Here is a 19557-nt window from a genome sequence, read left to right on the forward strand (position 1 = left end):
AAGACGGTTGATTTCTTCCTCTTTCATGGCGTGTTCTGTTAATATTATAATATGAGGTTTTATTTCATTGAGTGTTACTTGTAAAGAATTGATTCTGGAAGGTAAATGCATGATATTTTGATGAAAAATTGAAACTGAATATTTGAACTGTGCTACTTTATTGGTGGAGTCACTTGATGTAACAAGTTTAAAGTCTTGTGAGGTGACTGAACCATAGAGCCACCGAGGCTTGAACATACTGGATCACTCATAGCACTATCACTGTTACTCTGCTCTAGCGCCTCCTTATATGAGAGGTCGCCGGGTGCCACAATCACTTTTACACATTGGCTTGTTGTTGTTGAAGTAAGGTGAGATGGTACAGGGGTGACGGATGCAGTAGGTGTCTCGGTGTTGACAGTTGCAGAATCAATGGCAGTCTCCACAAGATCAATGACATCAGCGACAGGTTCAATGGGTATTGCTTCAGCTTCAGTAGAAATTGATGTGTTGGTTTTAGGTATCTCGCTTACTAGTTGTTTCATCCGCAGCATGAAGTCCTTGTAGGTTAAACCGTTCTTTAGCATCTGAAGAGGTTTGTGCGAATAACAAACTATAGTGACCTTAGCTTTAGTACTTTTTTGAAAATGAAGGATGTTATTTATAAAGTGATCTGGACTTACTTTGTCTCGAATACAGCCCATTGGGGAGCATATTAGATGTCTTAGCCCCCTGTTTTTGAAATCTTCGGTAAGGTCTTTGAAAGCAACATCATAGTTAGTTTTGTCCGGTTTTTCAAAATATCTTGATTTAGTTATTAAGCTGTAGATAGAGGCACCATTAGGGATATTTTGTGCAGCAAGGTGATTGGTTAGACAGTGGTGTGTTTGTGGTTTTCCAAAGCACGCTTTGAAAACAATTGCAACCCCTGCTGTCATGTTTCCAGGGTCAGACAAATCAGCGGAAATGCTATGACCGAATCCTACAGTTTTATCATGCTTATAGCATCTAATGACCTCTGCCATATGGGTTTCTCTTATTTGTATTGGCTCAATCAAGTTTTTAAATGTAGCACGTGTTGACTCTTGTTTTCCTTTGCTTGAAGAAAGTCCATCGTAAGCATTTGTAGATAATATTCTTGACAAGGTGTCTCGTACTACAAAACCTAGTTTTTTTTTACCCCTTTGATTTAAATGAAGTCCATGCTTTGTAAAGTGGATGTTTTTAAACCTGTTGCCCTCCAGATCAATGAGATGAACGTTTTTTATTCTCTTTGTTATTGATCCAATAAAGTTGTTCATTTCGTCAATTTCTCTGTGCACTGGATCCATGATGTCAGCATCGAACCTCCTGGGAACAGTTGTGATAAGTAACGTTTTATTTTGACTTAGTTTAAGAAGGCTTCTTTCCAGAGATTTGTAGAGAGATTGAAAGTTATTATTGAGGGAATCATTTGTGCCACCCATGAGAACAATGATGTCATCTGACGAATGCTTTGCACAATCTACTACGTTTAGTAAGCCAGCATTAGGGTAGACAAATCCAACCGCTTTGATCTCTCCACACCCAGCATCTTCAATGAAGCTTTGTACACTTCTACCCTGGCTATCTGAGTAAAGAGACAGTTTAACCTGTTTTTTAAGGATTTTTCTTGGTCTCTCAGCATTTTTATTAGTATTGGCACTTTTTTGGGATGGTCTTGTTGGGACAAGTGTAGTTTCAGGCATTTTATTTGACACTTCTAGTTCCTTTAAAACTTCAAATCGGTTTGATGTTATAACTATTTTGTCCTTGTCAGTTTTCTCAGGTGTCCGCTTTGTTTTTCTTTGGGAACGCTGTATGTCCCAGAAAGGTTCTTTCTCTTGATTAATCTGGACATCACTACAGGATTGATGAGTATCACTCAGCTGCTCGGCCATTTTCGTCATCATCTGAGAAATCGCCTTTGAGTCTAGGTGAAGCGCCAGATTAAAATACAGCATAGCCAGTAGGGCACGTTTTGTGATCAAGGTTTCTACTGTAATGGGTGGAAATGAGGCATGTAGGTTATCTAAAGACTTATTTCCTTGCAAAATGTGCTGTATAATTATGTCTGTGAAAATTAGCAAGTAAATGCCACAGTCAAAAGTATTTATCTGCTGAGGAACAGTCACTGGTGTGATCTTGCATGCATTGTTGATATTCATAAGTTTCTGCCAAGCTAAGCATATCTTTTCCGCATGGGTATAGTTAGCTAAGTGTGAGGAATCAAAGTATAAAAATTCCTCTCTCTCAGTGACATAAAGCAACAGACTCCAATGAGAGCCAGAACCGCCTTGTTTATCAACTGCAGGTGAGTCATTTACAGGTATGAAAATGTGAGATTTATTCTGTAAATCCGCCTTGTCAAGTAAGTGTTCATAATCTTGTAAACACTTGATAGCTTGGGAAATTATTGGGTTCATCAATAAAATTTGTGTATTGTTGAGCACGGATGAGGTTAATAACTGATAGTAATACTGTATAGAATCATCTGTGAGCCAGTTATTCCCTAAAATTTCTAGTGTAGTTGTGGATCTGTGAGGTAAAACTTTGCTCTGTTGGTGATCACAAGTTGTGCAGTTACTTGTTTTATTTAGTTCATTGACTGTTATTTCAGTATTTTTAATAGGATCTGCTTCATCATCTGACGGTTTTATAGGTTCTTTGAGGTCTTGTGTGTTCAAAGGAGTGCTGGTGACTGGAGATACTTTAAATATACCTTCAGAACTATTTTGCAATGAATTAGGCTCAGTATTTGACAGATTAGAGATACTTTTGTCTTTACAGCTTATATTTAAACTTCGGTCCGCTTCCTTCATTGCTGCATTAAATTTAGGATTTTTTGGCTTGTAAATTCCATAGAGAGATTTGTTTTCATTGAATAAACAAAGATCAACCTCCTTCACAATACCAATTTCATTTGTACCAAAGAAATTGACTGTGTATTTCTTGAGGGTGTTAGCTGAGCTTATGTCAGTAATAATAGCTGGCCAAAATGGATAACCTTTTATTTTTGCGAATACTTTTTCACCAGTATTAAATTTTCTCTTTAATGGTTTCATTATGTCTAACCACAATAAGTAATATTCACTAAAATAAAAATAAAATAATCATCTTCTGTAAAAAAATTAAATTAATAATAAGTCCTTTAAGTAAATAGACAGTCTTTATGCTATATATTCCACCAGGGGGGAAATTAAAGGATAGTAAATAATATTAAAAATAGGTTTATAAGTAAATAAAATCAAAAAGTTAAAAGTCTCTTGAAGTAATCAGTATCTGAAGTATAGATATATTCAGGTTTCAGATATTCATGTTTGTAGTTATCAGTTGCCAGTACAAAGGTCAGATCACTCCGTTTTCCTTACCCAGCTTATCTATGGTCCCATCTTATCTATGAGCATTGAAATAATCCTGCAGTTTATCAGAAAAACTATAATTTATATAAACTGGTTACTTGAATGAGAAAACCGATTTTACACTTTCACAGATAAAAACTTACTGAATATTTAGGTATCAATTTCTTCATGTAAAAGTTTAATTTACTACTTAAAAACTTATAAAAATTGAAGAGCACAAATGACACAGCTTTTGCAGCTACAGGGTCTTCCCCCTCTCCCTACATAGCTATACTATGGAATAAATTCCAAACTATTTAGCTATTTTAAATATCAAATCGTGCTGGATTTCAGAAAATTGTTTGGCTATTCGAAATAAAATCATGAACTGAATTCCAGAAAATAATGAAATAATTTGATATGTAAAATATTTGCTTAAATATGCTGATTACATATTTTAGTTAAGGAAAGTATTTTCAAGGAATTATAACAAAGGTTAATTCAAATACTCTGATAAAATAGTGGAATGAGAATTTGACAGTATTCGAATGTAATTATTTGGATACCCTAGTTGAATAATTATATGAGTCGGCTAAGTCTAACTATCTGAGCAAAAAATAAATTTTTAGACAAGGAAATGCCGATATATATTAATTAATTATGGGAAAAACAATTCTCAACAACAATCCTTCTTAACAATGAGCTCAGTTACTCTAAAAAATAGGAAAGTCAATAATACATTTTAACTAATGCACGCGATAAAGTAATATAACGATTTGTTTAAATACATGATATACTAAAAAGTTAAATAATGTAATAATGTAAATGAAGTACACTTTTTCCCATAGGTTAGGCCAATAATACAGTAAAATAACAATTAAAGTGATAACATAAATTAATACAAATCAATATGAAAATGATTACGAGATGGAAATGCAATTTGCAAATGTGTTGGTACTGCAGATTAGAAGATATCCAATTTAATATCAAGACAATAAGGATTGATAGTATAATGAAGTAAAAAAGTTACTTTACATTAGATTGGTCGAAAACTTAGATTATGTGAGACATTTCAAATACCTGATGTATAAATAGTTAATCTATGCGTCAGTGTTAGTGGTCTGGGTTGCTGTCGGTGACCTTGTCGCGGGTGATGTCTCTGTTGACTCGGGTGACGGTGAGCTGTGGTCGGTGGTGGATTTGCCTCGCAGTGACGTCACGCTGTCTAGGTGTTGGAGGCTGGTTATTCGAGTCGGTCGTCCCTTGGGTGTTGTTTTGACGAGAACTCGGCCATCGGACGTCCAGACAGACTCCAGTTTCCCTTCCTTGAGTAGGTCGCGTCCTTTGTTGAAGATTGTTCGCGTGTGAGGAGCTAAATGTTCGTTTATGTAGATTTGCTGATCTGGGAAATTCGGGCGTAACTCCGATGCCAGTAGACTTCTTCTGAAACGTCTCGCTGCTATCCATTCGTTTTTGACGATGCGTGACACAAAAGAAATTATAATGGGCTGTGTTCTGTCGTCCCTGTTTTGGCTCGGAAGCCAGTGTGCCGCGTTAATGTTCGAGCGATAATACGGGACATTGATAAGCTCCGCGATATGTGCTATCACCTTGAACACATCTGATCCTCTCGGCAACTTTGGCACACCTGAAACGATTACGTTATTTTTCCGTAGATGTTGTTGAAGATCAAGCAAGTCCTCCTGAGTTTTGGCTAATTCTTCAGAAATACGTTTGTTATCTTCAAGCAGTTGCTCGACGTCCTTCTCGGTATTGCTAGCTTGTGTTCCGACACGGGTAACTTCCACCTTTAAATCACGTATTTCACTGTTAATGCTGTTAATGTCCGTTTGCATTTGGTCCAGTTTGGTATCATTGCGGTCCCATCGCGAGTTCATTTCGGAACGAAGTGCGGCAATAGCGTTTAATACAGCTGTTTGACCACGATCTGATTCAACACTTTCACCGGTCCTTGGTTCAGACGGAGTTCCAAAAGAACAATCTTCACACTTCCAGGTCTTGGGAGATTTCTTCTTGTATGTGTCTGCGACGCAAGTAATATGGAAAATTGATTGACAGTCCGCGCATTTACATCCGTCCCGAGTTTGAACAATATCGTTTTCACACTTTTGACACTTCATTTCGATTATTTAGAATATTAATGTTAACAGATCAACGCGTGGGTTCACTGGAAACACTGAAAAAAGATAACAAGTGAACTGGTATAAATCACTTAGTTAGAGACAGCGACCACGCACTGGCCGACAGGCGATTTCTAAGTTAGAGCGCTATCGGCAGGAGCTCCGATAAACCGATCCGTTCGCATCGACTGCACGATAAGAACTGATATGAATTTTGAATAATAAGACAATAAGAAAATATATAACAAAGATAAATCCCGGTATTTGTAGTAAACATTAAATAAAACTTAGTTTTTGTTGTAATTTTCCTGGTTTTCCTATAAATTTTCATGTTCTGATAGCATTGTTTGAAACCAAAATCTCATAAAATCAAAAGACATGTAGTTTACAATGTAATATTGAATTTAACTTTGATTTAGTAGGACGAGGTTATCGTAATATAGTCATTTTAGGGAAAATAATGTTTTGCAGCAAAGTCTTAGGAACACATTTATGATCACTGTTGTGTTCCAACTGAAAAATATCATCTAAATAGTCCGAGACTAACTAGTGCTGCTACCTAGTAGCGCATTGAACAACCATCTGTAGTGCTATCTGTTCGCAATCGGTGGCGTCAGCTTAAATACCGGTTTTTGACTCCTCAGTCTTCAAGCACAGATAGCTGAGAAGGCTAGGGCGTGTGTCACTTGGCCAGTGGCATTTGTCTGCTCGGGTTCGATTCCCGTCCTGTGTGGCAAATAATTGGTGACCTGTGTGTTTTTAGCGATATACTACAACCACTGGGGCATAGTGAGGTGTTCATAATCCTTGGTTTAGACATACACCTCGAAATCATCGGATTGGGCGAATCTTTTAGCTAAGTGGTTTTTAGTGTATCCTATGAACATGCAGGTCACCAATGGCCGTTTTGCTACTTTTTGTTAAAATAACCTTCCTCTCTATATCCATTAGAGATTTTTTAAAACAACGATATATCGTTTCATAGCACTGAAAGGGTTAATGTCAACCATCACCGTTCAATGTATTTGCTGTGTATAGAGTTTTACAGATATGTTAATACTATGTATATTTAAGTTTCCTGCATTGTCCTTATTTCAAATGAATTTTCACGAAGAAAATGCAAATGGACAACTTACAAATAATGTCTCTTCAACTCATTTTGATGACAATTGAGTTATTTGTGAACCAAGTCGAGATGAAGCTAACACCATACCATGTTGGTAAGTTTTTAAAAAGTTTTAAATAAGCATGATGGATTTCTTTTTTACTTTTTTATAATGTGTGTTGTGATTGGACAAATGTGTAAGGAAAACTGTAGTCTTAAATATGAATAACACATTGTACTGAGTTTTGGGTGGAAATATCCATTTTGGGTGCCCCTGCAGGGTTTTTAAACTATTGTATATATACAGAGATACAGACTGACGACTACACGTGGTCCAATTTTGATGACATTTGGTATGTGGGTACTAATCCATGGTATATATCCAAGTGGTTTTTAATTTAGTTGAAATTTTAATCGTGAGTTTTTCCATAAAAAGCCACAAAATAAAGAAAAATAAGATTTTTACAAAAGCGGCTAGTAATATTTACTCTTAACCCATTGGAGACTTGGTATTGAGTTCAATAGCATAGCCTTTAGAATCCAATAAAAAAATTGCTAATTTGTATTGTTTCAATAAAAAAATCATAACAATTTGGCTTTAAAATTGCCTATTGTAATTAACATGATTTAAGTAAAGAAAAATAACAATTTCTAAAAATCTTCAAAAATAAAATAAAAGAAACTATTTCTTGGTTTTATTCCCTTACTTTATTCAATTCCCTACATACATTTTCTAAATTCATAATTATATCTACAAATCATATTTACAACAAGTTATATTTACATTAGTCTATGTTTTACAGCCATTTATGTAAAACACTGTCTAACCTCTCATCACCACTGTCGTACGATAGGCCTACGCCGCCCGATTCGCCGTCACTTTCACTGCTGATTTTGCACAAAAGTCTGTCAATCTCACTCTAGAATATGCGGTTGAATTAGTTTGTATGCCCCCCATTTATAAAACATAATAATATACCTGTAACTAAGTTATAATGACTTACTCCCACTGAAAGTACGAACACAAACAAACACAAACGTCTGACCATCAAGAACTAACCAATCACATCACATCTGTTGCACCATATTACCAACCGTACAAATAAAAATACTGTAATATCCCTTGTCAATGTCTAATATTACAGAGAAAATAAGGAAACGATTCTATTGTAAAACTGTAGTCTTATAACAAATAAAACACAACAGCTGTTACATAATACTTTCTGTATAAATACGGTAAAAAAAACTTTCAATGACGTAATATTAGTACACTTTTTGGTAATAGTTTCTACTTTTTACTTTTAGTTAATTCTTAAATAATCATATGTTATTCAAACTATAACTCTTTAAAAACATTTCAATCCATAAAACTTAGTAACCACACAACAGTTAATTATTTAAAAAATCAATAATGATGCTACGTCGTCATCACAGAACATTCCGTGATAAGGTTTTTGGGCCTATTCAGCCGATGACGGAATCATTCCATGATGATAAGTCTCCAATGCGTTAAACTCGTCTTATAGTCATTGTTAGTCCCGCTGCTTATACCCATTATAATTCAGCTAATGGAAGAAAGTATGTGTCAGTTTGCTCTAACTGTTATTTAAAAAAAAAGTTGGTTATCACGTGTTGGGTTGTATCTCTATAAAATATACTGAATTTGATCTGTTTATCTTTGCCTCTGAAAAATACACTTTCTAACTCTTGTATTCTGGCAGTATTAACATATATCTAAAGCTGGTATTAACAGTTTTTATATCTTAAAAAAGTTTATAAAAATCTGTTGTTTCAGATTTATGTCCAAGGAGGAAAAATAAAGCATCAAGAAGTCTTTTGAATATGATCCGTAAAATAAAAAAAAATAATTTCAGACATCAGTCACATCACTTCAAACATAACAATACTGGTTGCAGTAAAGTTTACAGATCGAAGGAACGTTTTGGTTCAAGACGTGTTGTTCACCACATGTTTCAAAGACCTGAAAGTCAAACTGTTTTTGGTCCTCGATCAAATCATGGCCTTGCAAATCCCCACCATGGAATTGGAAATCGCCATCAAGGAATTGAAGAACCTCACCGTGGAATTGGAAAACTTGATCATGGAGATAGAGCTTTTATCAGACACCCAGGCCACGCTATTCCACACAACTTCAGCCATGGACATACTCTTGATCAAAGAGGTCCAAGCTGTGGATTCGGTAGCAACTTAAATACGTATGAGAATAATCCAGGACCTGGCACCACTACATTTTCTACTCTTGAAGTCGTTGTCGAGGATGACAGTGACGTTGAAATTGTATATGAAAACTCTGGTAAGATATTTTTAAATATTAGGCTTCTAACTTAAGTGATGGTATTTAGACTTAATATTTTACACTTCTATTAATACTAAACAGTATAGAACAGATGATGTTTTAACCGTTTCAACAGTGATTGTATGATTAAATATTTACAAGATATTCTACAACAAAGTATAGGGGAGTTATCTCTTCATTGTTGAATTTATCTGAGCCATTAACACATTGTGCAAACAAAATTTGATTTCAACCCTTAGATGTTGCTGCTAAAATTTATGAGAAGTAAAAGATAGTATATTTGACAATAACTTTTTTTTTTACAGATAAAAGTTATATTTGATATAAATCGGAAATTTACATCAGCACACTCAGGCTCAATTCAATTAATTGTGATAATTTTCATTATTTAACTGGCTACAGCTTTTATGGGAATGTCATGTTTATCTTCTATAAATACTCAAACAACCAATATTGAGGTAATAAAATATCAGCATACAAAAATATATATTTTGACATTAACACAGTTTGTGAGATGGATCATTAAACTGTGTTCTGTCTCAATGCAAAATTATCTGATATATATATATATATATATATATAAAGATGTTTACTTCAATATCCAAAAGTCAATTAAACTAGATAGACCACTAGATAGACTGTTAGCCTACAATTCAATATTGATTTAAGTTATTTGAGGGTCCTAATGTGGTAGGCTACTGTCTTTCATTTGTAGTACAGTAATAATTATTGCCTTTATGTAGATGGGTTGCATGACTTGACCTTGACCTGCCATTAGGTACAGTCTCATTGTATTTAAATAACACATTCAAGAGGATTGATTTCGACACTTCATTTTTGATAACAGCTAATGAATCACCAATGGATTTTATCTATGCGATAATGCTGCGACCCTCTAGAATAATCTAAAGTAATGTGTTTGGTTTTGAGTTTTGACACATCACAAATTTAGTATTAATTTAATTATTTAAGATATTAATATAACAATATAAGAGGCATGCTTAACTGTTAAGAGTTGTAACATTACGTAATTACTCAATTTGTTTTAATTTTTTTTCAGCATAAACGGGACGATTGTGACACAAGTTTATCTAAGACAATAATGTCAATGTATATTTCAGGACAATTAAATATAACAGATGCAAATAATATATTTATCACAACCAAGAAAACAGACTAAGAAGATTAACATTTTAGTGGTGAAAAATAATTGAAGCTGATGATTTGGAAGTTTGAATTGAACACTTAAAAAGTGATTCAACTCTGTTACTTTTAACTCAATCTACTTGGCAATGAAAAAATATGTATTTTCTATCGTACAATGTGTTTATGTTTAAAAATGTCTTGTAAAAAATGTATCCCTGTGTATTGATTAACCCTAAGCATTTTTTATCTTGGAAACATCATAAATAATATTCCTGCTTGGCAAATAAACTAAATAATATTGCTATATTTAATATTTTTCATAGCAACTCAGTTTCATGTATTGCCTATTTGAATTATAGCAAAGGCAAACTCTTCATCATGAGTCATTGAACAGTCATTCAATTAATTTATGACGTGGCAATATTAGCATGTTTGGTCTAAGGTGTGTTTTATTTAAATGTACTCTGTGTCTATAAAATTACTACAAAATAGAGATAAAACCCCTCAGCGCTTTAGGGATGATTTATTAAAAGGCAACTTAAACACAATTATTATATAGAAATTATATAACTGAAACAGTGTGTGCCTGTGAAACCAGTAGGCCTTATGACAAGTTTGTTTTCCATAACGGTAAGTTTTAACCTGAACATTTTAAAACTTAAACCTGAGATTGTTTTTGAATATTATTTCCAAAGCTTGCTGGACACCATGTGAGAAGAATTTTCAATTCGAGTTTATTCCAATTTTGTGAATGAGTTTGTAAATGAGTTGGATTTGTTTGTGTTTAAAAATTCATTGTATTCCTCCTTGCTGACTTAACCATGTTTTTGCAGGGGTAGATGTAACATTTGATGTCCGCACTAAGACGTCAGAACAGTCTGCTGCCACTGCCACTTCTGCTCCATCTCCTACTCCTGCTCCCCCTACAGTTTCTACCCCGACGCCTGCTCCCCCTACAGGTTCTACCCCGGCCCCTGCTCCCCCTACAGGTCCTACCACGACCTCTGCTCCTACTACTGGTCCTACCCCGATCCCTGCCGAGGTCCCTTCTGCTAGCTCCCAAACAGACGCCACCCCAGCTGCCACCATACAGACACAGACTGAGCCAACCAGGGAACGTCATAACTCTGACGACTGGACTTTGATCAATCGCGAGTCTCCTAGTAAGTTTCTAGTAAAATTGTATATTCTAAAAGCACTATGATCAAAGACATTTTTCTTTTTTCAGAACAAAACTGGCAACATGATTACTAGAAAACACACACACAGCAGGTATGCTCAGCTGCTATACCTTTTGACATATCCTGTAGGAGTCTCAGGGTCCCCGAAATTTTTGTTTGTATCTGGATCACAGTTTACCTGAGACATCAGTCAAGGGTAAACCAATACCCTTGACGATTAAAAGTTTAACAAAGACGATTAACAACGATTGACGATTAACAAAGTTTGGGAAAAGCTCAACAGGGGGTCCAAGCCAACCTGGAAAACAGGAAAAAATCTGTGAATTGTACATGGATTTTGTAAGGAACCCGGAAATTTTAATTTTCGGATAATCGCCGAAAAAAGCGCCCGAGATCACCAATTTTTCTCGTTCTGCATCATCGATAATCTATCACGACTCGACTCACAGATGTTGCCGCGATCGTAGGAAATCATCACAGCCGTTGCCGCGACATTGAGGAATCATCATGACTTTTGCCGCGATTGCAAGAAGATCACAGATTTCCGGAAGTTTCTGCAATGAAATCACCACAAATCTTTCCGCAATTTTAAGGAACTACCACTTGTGTTGCCGTGATCATGTAAGATGCTCAAGACGTTTCTGCAATTCTGGCGTTCGCAAGTAATGATCTTGGTCGTTGTTGTGATTAAGGGTCACATCACAGAAGTTCTCGAATCGTGGGAAATCATCACAAATTTTGCCGCAATCGCAATAAACCACAACGTGTATTCACTACCAGGTTATCACTAGAAATTATCATGGATTTTGCATTGATTGTATAAGACGCTCACAGTATTGTCATTTCAGCTTTAACAAATGAAAACCTATTGTTATTGTTATTATCTGCAGTGCTTTTTAAATGTCAAGTAAATTAACAAAAGATCCGATTTTTACAGAAAGTTCTCAGTTGTATTTTAAATTGTGTTCTTGGTTTGTGTAAGTTTTTAGGATTAGGATTTCAGATTTTAAATCCCTGATTATTACTAATATCTGTGGTTGTCATAATCAATCAAAACAAAAAACCAGGCTATAATCTGAACTTTGCTGTACAATAGTTCAATTATTAAATAACATTAGCATTGTGCAAGGCAAAACATGTTTTTTTTTTTTTTTTTTTTGTTATTCTGATAGTTATTTGCCAGATTAATTCTTATATATGTCACCATTTACATTTTCTCGGTCAATTTGTTGTGCCAGTGTTCAATTATAGGATGCATGCATGCTAGGTTTGATTGCTATTTTTTATTTGTTTGGTATAGTTAAGTCACCTCAACTTTCTCGGTTTGAAAATGGTTGATACTCTTCTTAATCTGCGTTATTTTTGGTCCTTTAAGGGGGGTTTAAATGTCCTAGTTGGTATGAATCTTATATACTAAAAAACTTTTGCAAAACTTACGACAGCTTGCCTAGCCATACTACTGGACCGAATTAAGCCCGGTTGGTACCAAATGAAAGATATTTTCCTGTAGATGTGCAGAATCCCTTTATAAATTAAAATAGGCTCAAAAATAAGCTCGAAAAATGAATTTGAAATAAGAAAATTAACATGGGCCTTATGGGTTGCTATGCTGGTGAAAAAATAACAACAACATATAAACAGAAAATACAAACAAATTCCAATCACATGTTTGTATTTACAATGTGGAGTGAAAATGGAGAAGTTGGCACAATACATATTTTTGGTCGAGTTTTTAACCACGGGACGAGATCTTGTAAATAAGCTGTGCTTATTTTATGCTGCAAGTTTTGTCCTGGAAATTTTGAATATTGAACCTGGAAAACATGGAATTGTCCTTAATTTTATTTTGATGGGTATTTTGATTTATGGTACCACAATAATACTAGTTACTCTGAATGTTTTTTTCTTATGACCCATGTATCTCTTTAAGTGTTAATTTAAGGAACACGGTGTAATAAACATTATTGTTGGAAATTTAATGCTCTTCATTTTTGTATACTTACATTTTACCGCTAGAGGGCACCGTTTTCGAGATATTTACAGGAAACCGAAAGATTGTGCATTTACACCCCCCTCCCCCCCTAGCTCTCACCCCATCGGTCAGGACTTTTTTGAATTTTATTTTTATAGGATGCTGGATACCCTGCAGGTCATTTACATCAGATACCCTGCTGGATCATTTACATCAGAATGAGAGGTTTATGAGCTGCTTGATTAAGGAGCTGAGCAATATGTTATTGTGACTGCAGAAAGCATCTGTGTGGATTGTTGATTCAATATGAAATTAAATGAAAACTGTGCTTTATTAAACAAAAAAGAATCCTTACAAACCTAGGCTCCTCTACCTCTACGTGGTTGGCATACTGTAAATATTTTTTTTTTCTTTACAGTAAATTTTTTATTTAAAACTATAAATTCAATTCTGGACTAAAATCAAAAGTAAAAAGTCTGAAATCAAAATGTTAAATTAAATCTAATGAAACTGAAAAAAAATAAAATAGCTGGCTCACAACCCAATATGATTTGAAAAGGCTTTGCTGATTCAATATTTTTCTGTGATTGAAGGAGATGTTCACAATTTAGCCATGATCGCAGATTTTCTCAATTTTGTGGAGACCGCAGGACACAATGATAATTAATATTTTAAAAACCTTACAATTTTTGTCAGAAATCTTAAGGTCAACACTCTTAGGCCTGACCCAACCTCAAGGAAAATGTTTTGGACCTCAGACCATAATTTCCAGCCTACTTGAACATTTCTAAATCTGTCCTCTTTTAGAATATAATCCCTGTTATTACAATGAATTTACTTATGTTCCAGCTCGTAATGAGGCTGTGGCTATGGATGTAGATGAGACTAGAGGAGCTAAGCCTAAGACTCCCCCTCCCACCACCTCTGCGAGCCCATCCGCACCTCCACAGACTGACGACTTGTCAGAAGGCGAACGTAAGTATGATCCAGACTAGGAAGATTTATGTTAAGGAGGGAACAAGCTTGAGTTGCGTTACCGAGGTGAGGGGGAAGGCAGCACATAATCCCAAACTGAAATTATGAGTAATACAGTAGAACCCCTCTTAACAGAATTTGGGTTAACCGAAATGGGTCTATAAAGTTATATAGGGCTGTAAAATGCTTTAATAACTTCAGTTGTCTGGTTTAAAGTATTTTCTATCCCATTATAACATTTTTGTAGCTGAAATAAAACACTGAATTATATAGTCATTATCTTAAATTAATTTTTCCTATACACTGTGGTGATACATTGGCTATTCTTAGCATATGATGGGTTAACCGAAAAATTTGTTATCCGAAACGGCTCTCCCTCCTTTATTTCAGTTAACTGGGTTTCTACTGTATATGTATTTGAACATTTTTTGCATGAAAAAAAAATGTTTTTAACACTAATAATTCTGATAAATGCGATAGAGGACACGAGAAATGAAAGTTTTGACTTTATAGTCAAAGTTTATTTGTTATTTCGTAACATCAAGCTCTCAAATATGCCTCAATATGATATTTATTTAATCAGGAATTTAATGTCATAATAAACGTTTTACTTTTGTGTTTGTAAATCAATCCTTCTAGGGATCGCCGTGATACAAAAAATATGAACCTGTAAAATGCACAGAAAACTTAAATTTGGTGAAAATTAGCTTATTTTATGTTGTTGAAACAGTACTACCCACCCTTGAGAAACATAAATAAATAGATATCAACAAATATTTTTTTTCACCAACATGTTATCTATTATGTTTTTGGCATTGTTCTATAGTTTTGTGAAAAAATATGGCGGAAATTATTTTTTATGACTATAGTTTAGTAACTTATGCTATATCTTCCTTAGCTCTACTTATGTTTGTTCTGTTTGTATATATCTACCTTCTTGTTAAAACAGTATTTAAATATTTCAAGTGTCGTTAGACATATTTTTATTTACTTTCCGTTATATCATTACAGTAGACTCTTGATAATTCGAAATTGGTGGGCCAAGCATATAAATTTGAATTATCAAGAGTTTTGAATTATCAAGAGTTCGATTTATCGGGAGAAAAATAAACCATTCGAATTACAGAGAGTTCATTTGTTTAATACATACAAAGGTACAGCACGTTACAATAAAACATCATACCGTATTTTAGTACACTTTTAAACAATCAACGGCCTATTTTTCAGTTACTGTAGTTGCAAAGAAATCTGTTATTTAGCGCTATATATTTCGCCAATAGCTGAACTATCAGCTGTCGACAAATCTACGTTTGTGCTCAAGGAGATGTCGCTCAATCTAGAGATCGGATTGCCAACTTAGAAAAACAAGTCAGCAAACTAACTCTGACTACTGCTCTAACTAAGGCCTCTTTTATGCACGGCGTTTTCCGTCGGGCAGAATCTATCGGGCTTTCCGTCGGTGAGTGTTTTAACATGGGATCAAATGGGACCCTTTTATGCACGACGGAATCTCCGTCGCGTTTCAGAATTCCGTCGGAGGCCGACGGAGGACTAAAGCTCATCGTACACTACAGCCAGACGCGCCGCCCCGCGCCGTGCCGAACCCCCGTGAAATAATTCCGGCCGAATAGTTTGCATGGGAATCAATGAGAGTGCGCACACTTGAGCGCGCCGCGCCGCGCAGCCGTTTCCGCCTCGGAATAATTCCGTTGCCAGAACTCTCGAGAGAAGTCACGTGGAATTGTTCTGCTAAAGGCGGCGCGGCGCGCTGTAGTGTGCGATAGGCAACGGCATTCTTCGTACTACCTCGGTCTATAGTAGTTGTGTGAAAGTTGTGTCTTGTTTTTCAATTAGAGGTCTGAGCATGTGAAGTAGTTCATAAAACTTTTCGGGGGACATTCTGAAATATTGGAAAAATGTTCGTCTGGGATGGACCCACGTCGTTTTTTGCCTCTTTTTCTCCTCTTCTGATTCCAGTAGGCAAAATAAAAACATATCTTCATCCTCAGAGCTGCTCATCTTGAAAAATAACCAAAAAGTTACACTTGATAACACATAAACGAATCACACGACTGCGCAGAACTACAGGCACTGCCCCACTGCCGGTGAGGAACGGCGGTGATGGCGGCCAGTATGTGCGACCTCACAACGCAAGTTTCTATAGGGCGGTTCGGCGCGGCGCGGCGCGTTTGGCTGTAGTGTGCGATGAGCTTTAGACTCCGCCGAGTTTCGGCGTTTCGTGGAGCGTGTTTTTACATAGGTTCAAATGGAACCCTTTTATGCAACTGCGTTTTCCGTCGGGCGGAATGTAGTGCTGCCAACCTACCCCACGCTCTGTCATCCACAGTATTGAAATCATCTACGGTAATCATTGTAAATAGAATATCATTATTCATTGTAATTGATTGAAGAGTACAAATAAAGTGATGTAATTAGGGAAAAAATTACTGCATGTGTGTTGCCGACTAAACTTCGAATTACTGCGTGACTTTGATTTATAGAGTGTTTTTTCGACGAAACTTCAAATTACAGCATGACTTCGAATTATAGAGTGTTAACCGACGAAACTTCGAATTACTGAGTTACTTCGAATTATAGAGTGTTTTTCCGACGAAACTTCGAATTACTGCGTGTTACAAATTGACCTGCCCTCTATTTGGACTTTGAAATACCGAGTGTATCAAAATGCATGGTAAAAATTTGAAATATTGAGAGATTCTCTAGGGACTGAGCCTTCATTTTGAATTATCGAAAGTTTTGAATTATCAAGTGTTTGAATTACCAAGAGTGGACTGTACAGAAATTGCTCACAAATACCAACAATATATTAGGACAATATATATATATTTATGTAATAAACATTAGGTGGATCAATTGTTGCAACTAAAGGTGTGGTGTATGTTACTAAATCAATACATTGGCTATCTACAGCTTAAATTAATTTTCTGCCTCAATACCTACCATCAGAACAATAATTCACCTCTAAAACCATAATTAACTCAAAAAATCTTTTTTTTATGTAATTGTCAAAACATGATTGCTTACCCCTTTAACGAAGATCTGATGTGTCTTGCACAGTAATTAAAATTAATTTCTCTATTTATCTGCTCTAGGCCAGCGGATTCAAGATGCTGTAGAGATTTTCCGTTCTATGGGATTCAACTTCAACACCAACAATCTTCAAGAAATGCTGAAGGGTCAGAACTGTGACATAATGAAGGTTTTGGAAATGATGTTGAATGAACGAAAATGAACAATTTGTCAGAACCAGCATCAATAGGATCATTTGTTTAATTCAGGATAGAATAGGTTTCACATTGTGGTTAAATGCCTTTGTTATGAGGATTTTCATATTATTTCATATTAGTGTAGAAGGTTATTGGAATAATTATTATGTTTTATTATTTGATAGGTTTTGGAAATGATGTTGAATGAACGAAAATGAGCAATTTGTTAGGACCAGCATCAATAGGATCATGTTTTTTTGAGTATAAAGATAAAATACTTTAATCTGTTAACTTTGTGGTGAAATGTCTTTCTTTTGTTTAGAAGATTTCCATGTTATTTCATATTACTGTATGTCATTGGAATAATGTAATGTGTTATGATGATTTCATTGTGGTTCCTATTGTAAACGTAAATTAGGAATGTATTTTAGAATAGGACGGCAAAAGAAATGTTATCAATTTGTATTGTATAAGGGTTTGTGAACATTTGTGATTCTTATAGTGAGCTACAGATGAAATATACCTTAATTTTAATAGTGTAATAATTGTGGTTTTGATGTGAGCAGTATAGATGTTGGTTACTTAAATAAAATGTCTATTCGTACAATATCGTTGTATTTATCCTGTAATTTTGACCTTTTTAACGTAGAATATTTAAACAGTTTACATTATTTTCAAAACCAAACATAATGTTTGAAGTACAATGAAGGAATGCAGCAACAACTTCAGTACACTGAACTCCCGATTAACCTGGATAAAGTAGGGTTGTAGCTTCCCGAATACGTAAAATTGTGGTTAATCCGCAAAATACTATTGAATGGGAAAGGAAGTCAGTATTATGGAAATTAACACAATTATATTGCATAGTTAAAACGTAACTAGATGTTGTATTTGACGGGAATCACAATGAACAATGTCAATACACATATTTCAACACAACTGCACACAAATATACAAAGAAACTACTGTACAGTAAATTTTTAACTCTACTTTCATGTTTCGTTTTTTGTTTGTAATTGGAGTTTTATATTGCCATCAGGAGATGTAAGAGGTGAGGGCCTATGACCTTGAGTGGGCCAGGGGGGGGGGCTGATGACGGTGATTTATGGTTTGTTTACATCCTACTGTCCTTCCTTTCAAGAAAAAGACACTGGTTTCAAAAACTGACTTGCAGTTTAAAAAAATTGACTAGTGTTTGTAATCAAAACCGTCTGTCTGCACTTATTTTTCCTGGAATGTGTGCCAGATAAGCTGCAATGTGGTTTTGTGATTACGGTTAGGTTAACCGAGAGTTGAGTTGCTTTTATATTAACAAGGCAACAAATTGATTTGTTTGATTATATGTGGCTAAGAATGTGTGTTGTGCAAGTGCAAGGGTATAGTGCACATGTCGGTGTTTTAACCTAACATCTGAACAAGAGTAATTGAACTGTAATCATAACCTTGCTATGCTACATGACCAATTATAAGCTGATGAAATAATTGGTCAAATAGACATATCAACGGGGAGTAATTCTTAACAATCTGAAAGAAAATAAGTTAGAGGTTTTACATTCATTTGGAATCGACTGTTATGCAGGGTGATTCAAAAAGAATACCACAACTTTAAAAATGTGAATTTAATGAAAGAAAAATAATATAACCTTCTGTTATAAAGCATTACAAAGAGTATTTAAAAGTTTTTTTTTTTCATTCAATAACTAGTTCAGAGATCTATACTATTATATAAAAATCTAATGGTGTCTGTCTGTATGTGTATTACTAATAGGTGCAAAAACTACTGAACCAACTGGGCTTAAATTTTACAAAAATATAGCTACCATACCAAGGACCATTATAGGACTATTCACATTTCGATAATGACCGTAGGCTTTGCCCCTTTGGCTTTAAAAGTTCTGAGGTGAGGATTTTAAAAGTAAATATTGATTGGTCTCCATGGCTGCGATTAGAACACTAATAATGATTTTTTACATTTGCTTTGACATTTCAATGTAAACAAGGAGAACTGAGCTAAATTGCATATTTTAGAATTGCAGACAGCTGATACAAAGAGGTTAAATATAATATTTTCCATGTAGGTTTATTTTAATCTAACGTTTTATCATGGATTATTTATTATAAAACTGTCAGTGATTGTAAAAAAAAGATTCTATAA

At 35.0% G+C, this 19557-nt stretch overlaps 2 protein-coding genes across 2 annotated transcripts in view; both read left to right on the top strand.

The window, feature by feature from the left end:
• The window catches only part of LOC128999620 (sequestosome-1-like), a 38763-nt gene extending 20754 nt beyond the window's left edge, over positions 1-18009 (top strand). The window contains exons 6-8 of the mRNA XM_054426207.1: positions 10881-11210; positions 14050-14175; positions 17289-18009. Coding sequence (XP_054282182.1) covers positions 10881-11210; positions 14050-14175; positions 17289-17428 — 596 coding nt within the window. The 3' untranslated portion in view covers positions 17429-18009. The remainder of the gene's footprint in view (positions 1-10880; positions 11211-14049; positions 14176-17288) is intronic.
• LOC128999621 (uncharacterized) lies at positions 8387-10863 on the top strand. Its single transcript, XM_054426208.1, has 2 exons — positions 8387-8898; positions 9962-10863. Exons 1-2 carry the CDS (start codon positions 8427-8429, stop codon positions 9964-9966), a joined length of 477 nt encoding a protein of 158 aa, XP_054282183.1. The 5' UTR covers positions 8387-8426; the 3' UTR covers positions 9967-10863.
• Positions 18010-19557: the final 1548 nt, after the last annotated feature.

Source organism: Macrosteles quadrilineatus, unplaced genomic scaffold, assembly GCF_028750875.1.
Source record: "Macrosteles quadrilineatus isolate MER2022 unplaced genomic scaffold, UCM_ALF_1.0 Scaffold_8__2_contigs__length_117827958, whole genome shotgun sequence".
Taxonomy (NCBI): Eukaryota; Metazoa; Arthropoda; class Insecta; order Hemiptera; family Cicadellidae; genus Macrosteles; species Macrosteles quadrilineatus.

What these genes read in the sequence shown, in the direction of transcription:
- LOC128999621 (XM_054426208.1), top strand. Translation starts at nt 8,427, where the DNA reads ATGATCCGTAAAATAAAAAAAAATAATTTCAGACATCAGTCACATCAC.